At 47.3% G+C, this 6,660-nt stretch overlaps 2 protein-coding genes across 2 annotated transcripts; one reads left to right on the top strand and one right to left on the bottom strand.

The window, feature by feature from the left end:
* LOC136469771 (mitochondrial metalloendopeptidase OMA1-like) lies at positions 1-2,159 on the bottom strand. Its single transcript, XM_066467840.1, has 4 exons — positions 2,044-2,159; positions 459-546; positions 212-369; positions 1-70 (listed from the first exon to the last, which is right to left on the bottom strand). Exons 1-4 carry the CDS (start codon positions 2,157-2,159, stop codon positions 1-3), a joined length of 432 nt encoding a protein of 143 aa, XP_066323937.1.
* Positions 2,160-2,784: 625 nt separating this feature from the next.
* LOC136473346 (uncharacterized) lies at positions 2,785-5,551 on the top strand. The gene is made up of 6 exons (XM_066471000.1): positions 2,785-3,216; positions 3,303-3,335; positions 3,423-3,491; positions 4,070-4,120; positions 4,217-4,293; positions 5,103-5,551. The coding sequence occupies exons 1-6, from the start codon at positions 3,063-3,065 to the stop codon at positions 5,139-5,141; spliced, it is 423 nt and encodes a 140-aa protein (XP_066327097.1). The 5' UTR covers positions 2,785-3,062; the 3' UTR covers positions 5,142-5,551.
* Positions 5,552-6,660: the final 1,109 nt, after the last annotated feature.

A 6,660-nucleotide genomic window follows, 5' to 3' on the forward strand; every position in this document is an offset into this window, starting at 1 on the left:
TTAGCCCATATTCCACATGGGCTCCCCCAAGAGTAGGAGGAGGCCAAGATGATCTGCCTCGTACTCTTGCCTGCATGCACATCAAACGTTAGAAAAAAAAAACTCCTATCGATCATCACATGCATGCGAAAATAAGCCAAGCATATATTGAAGGCAGATTAGTGGCATTTGCGGCACAGCTAGCGTTGGATGATTTTGGTTATTTAATTACCTGAACGGGCACGGCTGCATGAAGATAGACTCCCACTTATCCTGCGCTAATATGTCCCGCGGCAGCTCGAGGAGGTCTGCCGCCATGTTGACAAGCACACCCACCCAATACCTGTTCCTGACGCCTTCCCAGACATGCCCCGCGGTCACATGCCCAATCTGCGACAGGAACTTGGTCAAAATCATAGAAATTTGATTTAGGGGAAATTAATAATAGCCAAAGTGGCAGTAAAAAGCAGTTAACCAACCTCGTACCCTAGCACAGTGGCGATGTGAGCATCCTTCTGCATGTATCTGATGATCCCGGTGTACACGAAAATGCCGCCGTCGGCCAAACTAAACGCATTGACGACGTAGTCGGCATCAATCACATGGACTCTCCCGTCGACGACATCGAAGGGGAGCCGAATCCTACCCAAAGGCCTCCGTCGTCCAGCGTAAGTTTTGTCATCGCACGCCGCGGCGATGAGATGGGCAGCTAGCCATGCGGCGCACCCGGACGTTGTGAGGGTGGTTCGGAGGAAACGTGCGCTCCATTCCGTAGGGATCGTCGTCGTCGTCCTCCGGCGAGGCAATCGTCGTCGCAGCTGTGATTGTCGACGAAGCGGCCAAGTGCGGCGGTGATGGACGAACAACCAGTGCGTGTAAGATTCCTGGAAACCAAGGTTTTGAACGTGTCCATATATATATTCCCCTGATTATTTGATGCTCATTCTTTCAGAGTCCGAGTTCTACCTTTTCCCTTGCCTTGTTCGGTGACGCGTGTCCCGCCCTGGATCCAATTCTGCCTCGTGTCCTATTCTGCCTCGTCCGCTGCCACCCACCTTACCCTCGTGTCCGATTCTGCCTCCACCTCCCGAGTTGGCACCTGTTTGGCCGAGGCTGTTCGAGGCCTCGCTCTGTATCGTATCGTGCAAACATGTAGGATAGGATCATCGCTGCCATGCAAGAAGCTAGGTTGGTTATCGTCGAGGTATGCTGCCTCCTGCGCCGGCTATCACTCTAACCCAGCAAGGAGTACTGGTGGTGCGGGACGAAAGCTCCTCAAGATGGTCACGAAAGGTGCAAGCTCCACTTTATTTTTTATGCAGCGACTAGCGCCTAGACGTCCAGACAAACGGACGCCCACGCCTGTAAGTCATTTCTCACGCCGTTTTACGCGCCCACGCAGGGCACACGTCGGTCCAAATGTCACCAGCATCGAGAAAGATGGGGAAGGGGCGGCGGATGCCTAGCCGGCACCGGAGGAGGAAGAGACGCCGATGTGAGGCAGTAGAAAAACGAGGAGGGCAATGAAACATCGGGTCTACTTTTGAAACATCCAGATGCAACACTTGCAACATACATCGGAAGGCAGATGAAACACTTAAAACATGCATATGAAACACTTGCTGCAACACTAGATCTACTATTGAAACATCCAGATGAAACACTTACAACATACGTACGGAAACAGCTGAAACACTTGGAACATACATCTAAAACACTTGCAAAACACATATGCAACATCCAGGTGAAACACATGCAAACATACATTTGGAAAAACAGATGCAACCTTCGGAACATACATTTGAAACATACATGTATAGCCATTGTAATATGTGCAACATCCCGATCTACTTTTGCAACGTACAGATAAAACACCTAAAACATTTAAAACATACGCTTGCAACATGGGCTTTCAACGGCAGTGTCATCTTGTTGCTTGGGCGAATGGAGGCTTGTTGTTGTGGAGCTCGACGCTGACACGGAGGTCGACGGCAGCGCATGGAGCTTGTCGTGCGGCAGCGGCGCAAGCAACTCAACGACGAGTTGGCTTCACACGAACCTCACCCCCCTCGCCGGCTCGTCGGCTTGGTGGTGGCGGCCGCGGCTCGCCAGATCGGTGGAGGCGGCAGCAACGAGCAGGCCGGCCGTGGCGAGCAGGCAGCGCAGTGGAGCGTGGCCATGGTGAGCACGACCACGCGTGAGCCGGCAACACAGTGGAGGAGGACAGGAGCGAGAGAGGGCGCGGTGGAGAAACTTTTTTTTCAATAGGGTGCGGATGAGAGGGAGCGAAGACGCAATAGCGAGTGGGGGAGACGCGTCCTTCTCCTTCCTCACGGACGCCCATGTGGAATCATTATCGTTATTTTTATCTGAATGATATTCACTACTGGAAACAACGTTATCCCTGTGTGCTACGTATTTTTTTTTGACGGGCACAGAAATATTCACAGGAAAAATTTATTTAACCTGTCGGTTTCATGTGCACGTAGAAAAATTCGATTTAACCTGTCGGGTTTTATGTAACACACAGAAAAATCCGGCTCACAGAAAAACTAAATTAATATTCTTGTGTGCTTTGTATTTTTTCTGTCGGATCACACACAGGCTAATTGGCGTGTCCTTTTGGTGCGGCAAAAGCTAGCTGCCCGAGCGCTTTCCAAAAGTTTCGTTGGCACACGTTTAGGCGCGAGTTTTGGCGCCACGCTCTCCGGAAACAAAATAAAAAAAAGTAAAAAAAATAAACCATCTACCTTATCCTCCCGACCTCTACCCTCCCCCCCCCCCCCCCCCCCCACCCCACACACACACACACACGCGCAAGGCTTCTCTTAAAAAAAACCGAGGCCACCGCCGCCCCCTTCTCAGGCACCGCCGCCGCACCTTCTCAGCCACCACCGCCGCCCCCTTCTCAGCCACCGCCGCGCCCCAGCCCCTTCTCAGCTGCCGCCGCCCCAGCCCCTTCTCAACCGCCGTCGCCGCCGCCGCTACGACCGCCCCCGATCCCATCTCCCAACGCTCACGCCTCGCCTCGGGGATCCCGCCGCCGCTCCATCTGCTTCTACTCCCCCCACCTGCAGCGAGGGATGACCAAGGCCAGGTCGTCGGCGAAGCAGTCGCGCGCGCAGGCGCAGCAGTCAAACGGCAGCGGCGGCGGCCACGCGCTGTCCTCCAAGCTCGCCAGGTACCTCGACCCGGAGGCCTCCTGGAACAAGGTACGCCCCGCCCCTCAGTTCCCACGTGAGCGCATCCTCTCCCTCCCCTTTCTTCCTTGGTTTTTTTGGTCCAATCGAACTCTAATCAGTAGATCCGGTGTTCTTTTGCAGCTGGGATTCGCCAAAACTGCCGCTTGCAAAGAGGCACGATGCGAGCTCCTCTTTCTTTTTCCCCAAAAATTTGTTCATATTCTAACCCTAATCTGGCGCATCCTTTGTTTGTTCTTGCAGCACTAATCCGGATCCGTGGATTTGGGGTTCCTACGTGTTGCAACTTGTGGTGTTTCGGCATCGAGCTCGGTATATCTGAGATCTTCTACTCAAGCTTCTTCCCCTCTGGATTCTTGTTATTGTGGATAATACATGATGCGTTCTCTGTGATGATGTTGAATGAGTTCTTGAATGCTTGCATCTATAAGCCCTTTCCTGAGCACATGTCCTAGTCTGTGACGTGGTTAGCTTTGTTTTAGAATGTATGAAATGCTTATTTTTTCTGAGCTTATGTCTTATCCTATGATGATGACACTTAAAATCTGAGCACTTGTCCATGCCAACGATGTATGATTTTTCCAGGCCCTAAAAGAATTCAACCCTGTTTATCAACAATGTGTAACACAAAACATTCTTGTATTTCTTTTATAGTGTGAAATACAATGTATGATTTTTCCTTGTTGAATGATGTTATTATACCTCATTTTTTCCAAGTAATTTTATTATGGATTTTGGTCTTGAAGTAGATATTTGTAACTTAAATGTTCAATTTAAGCAACATAAAAACATTAATAACCAACCATTTGGATGTTATATTTAACTTGGGATCCTATCACCATCCGAGTTTTGTTTGTTCTGTCTATCTAATGCCTTCTGTCACTGTGCAGGTTTATGGCTTCTCATGGATTGTACTCGTTGTTATGGTTCTTCTTTTCAAGGTTTATCATGTTAATTCTTTGAACATTCAAATGCTGCATGTTTTAAAATTATATATGGATGAACTCTAAGCTAAGCTTTGTCCTGTTGTCTTTCAGCTTTTTACTGCAACTCCGAAGAAGTCGACAGCCTTGCCGACTTTTGTTCGGTTTCTGCAGGGCGTCCTTGCTATTGGGTATCTTCAGATGTTGCCTCTGTTGTTTTTTTCAGCTGATTCTTCAGTATGTATGTTGAAGTAGAAACATTGTTTCTCGGTGTAATATCAGCTTTTACTTTGCTGGAACTAAGAGTTTCAAGTTCTAAGATATCAGAGTTACAGGTGGCAGTAGATGAACTAAGAGTTTTCAGCTGGTTCTAAGTTATGCAATGACTGACAGTAGATAGTTGATTAAGTTAGTATTTGTTGTCAGTCAGTACATCTACTCCTGTTCAGTAACTAAAATCCTTGCACTGTGTAGTAATGATGTATGGGTACTTAGCTACTTATGATTCTGGATGCTACTTGTTCTATGCTTCTGATTTTTTCTACACTTGAGATGATGAAGATGCTTTTTCTACCATTGCTCAAAGTAGTAGTGCTATTGTGAATCACTATAGCAGTTAACATTAGCAGGTCCTGGATACCAGAAAAGGCAGTTAACTAGTTGTATGAAATGGCAGTTTTGCTTGTTTTCTAGTGAACTGAATGATGACAAGTGGTTGCTGTACTTGTGCATTTCACTTGCAGTGATCATCCCATATTTTTGTTCCCTGTACACATTTCTGGTCCCCGTACATATTTTCTGAAATTTGAGTTAGTGCACTCATCAGGATGCTACCTGTTACCTGTTTTTGGTGCCTGTTACCTGTTACATGTGTATTCATTTTCTTGCTGAAGAATTTGGTAGATCCCTCTTAGTCTGCTACTGCACAGCACACTGTGTAGATCTAGCACCGGCCTATCTCGTAGTTGATCTCACCATATTGTCAGCTATTTTTCTGCAGGGCTATTTGTTAACAACAGGAGGAAGAACAGTTTATTGATGTGCGCAGCTGACCCACGACATGGGCGCTACCTGACAGCATCAGCCATGTTCCGTGGGAAGATGAGCACCAAGGAGGTGGATGAGCAGATGCTGAATGTGCAGAACAAGAACTCGTCCTACTTCGTGGAGTGGATGCCCGACAAAACAATGTATCGTCAGTGAGTTCCGTGTTGAATGCTTTGTAAGCTCTTATGGAACTTCTAATATATATGCTCGATTGTTGTGCTGTGCATATAATTTGTTGTTTGGTGCATTTGGAATGTAATTGTGACATTTTCCTGTCATCTACTAATTAATCTGGTGGTGACTAGAAAAAAAGCGATTTCTTTGAGTGGAAACCATCAGGAAAATTAGGTTGAGGTGACAGAAATATTGTATTTCATTGATGGAAAACCGACAGAAAATAGCTTCGTGACCCACAGAAATATCTTGATTTCCCTGAGAGTTGACTCACAGAAAAAATTATGAAACCGACAAAGAAATTGGCAATATCCCTGACAGTAAACTCACAAAAAAGTTTGAATATCCTTGAGAGTAAGCCTACAGAAAAATTAATTAACCTGACAACGAACTAAACCCACTGACGATACATTGTTTTGTCGGGCATCCGTCAAAGAAATACCGTCAGGGAAATATTTCTGTCGGGAAGCTCACAGGTAAATTTAATTTCCCTGTCATCCTATCCTTGACGGGATATGCCTGCCGGGCGCTCGATAGAATTATTTTTCCTGACGGTTTTTCACCTTTCCTTGACGGTTTTTTGGCACACAGGACAAATGTCGTTTCCAGTAGTGATTGCTCTGAATATTTAGTACAAGAAAGGCTTTGAATTCAAGGAACCAATATGTGGTACTATGATATTAGCTACTTCTTACTGAATGATACAAGATCTTATCCACAGCAAGATCTTGCTCTTAATACAAGGAACTGTATGAATTTGCAAATGATACTATTGTATAAGCTGGAGGAGTTTCAGGCCCTCAACTTCTCGTCTTCTTTATCGTGGCTGCGACTTGATTGGATTTCACATTTGATCATGTACATGTGATATAAAAAGGGAATTGTTGGCGCACAGTACCGAACGGCCCAGCAGAAACACGCCGCACACTCCCACCATATCGATGTAGTCCTTTCCCGTCTGCCTCATCCCGCCACGCACGCGTACCCTGCCCCCATTCGTCTCACCCCGCCACTCCATTCTCTTGACCCCTCCTCTTTCTCTGTGCGGGCGGGACCCGGGAGTCAGGATGAGGACGAGCATGAATCGTCCACAGGACCCCAGGCGCACTACGCGCCCCATCCGCAGGCCCTTGGCTCAGCGCGCCGCTTTCCCCGGTGCCCGGGCCGTGCCCCCTGACTCTCTGAACATACCTCTGAAACACAAAACACTTGCAACATAAAACACTTGAATGCAACATACGTCTGGAGCAGATGAAACATTTAGAACATACACTTGCAACATGTGTGTGAAACATATGCAACATCCAGATACAAAACTTGCAACTTGCAACATGAAA

This window comes from Miscanthus floridulus, chromosome 8 (assembly GCF_019320115.1).
Source record: "Miscanthus floridulus cultivar M001 chromosome 8, ASM1932011v1, whole genome shotgun sequence".
Classification (NCBI taxonomy): Eukaryota; Viridiplantae; Streptophyta; class Magnoliopsida; order Poales; family Poaceae; genus Miscanthus; species Miscanthus floridulus.

What these genes read in the sequence shown, in the direction of transcription:
- LOC136469771 (XM_066467840.1), bottom strand. Translation starts at nt 2,159, where the DNA reads ATGGCCACGCTCCACTGCGCTGCCTGCTCGCCACGGCCGGCCTGCTCG. An exon ending in CCGACGAGCCGGCGAGGGGG is followed by an intron (nt 547 to 2,043) that starts GTGAGGTTCGTG and finishes CAATGCGTTTAG; the next exon opens with TTTGGCCGACGGCGGCATTT. An exon ending in CCACTGTGCTAGGGTACGAG is followed by an intron (nt 370 to 458) that starts GTTGGTTAACTG and finishes TTCCTGTCGCAG; the next exon opens with ATTGGGCATGTGACCGCGGG.
- LOC136473346 (XM_066471000.1), top strand. Translation starts at nt 3,063, where the DNA reads ATGACCAAGGCCAGGTCGTCGGCGAAGCAGTCGCGCGCGCAGGCGCAG. An exon ending in CCCCGCCCCTCAGTTCCCAC is followed by an intron (nt 3,217 to 3,302) that starts GTGAGCGCATCC and finishes GTTCTTTTGCAG; the next exon opens with CTGGGATTCGCCAAAACTGC. An exon ending in GTGTTTCGGCATCGAGCTCG is followed by an intron (nt 3,492 to 4,069) that starts GTATATCTGAGA and finishes GTCACTGTGCAG; the next exon opens with GTTTATGGCTTCTCATGGAT.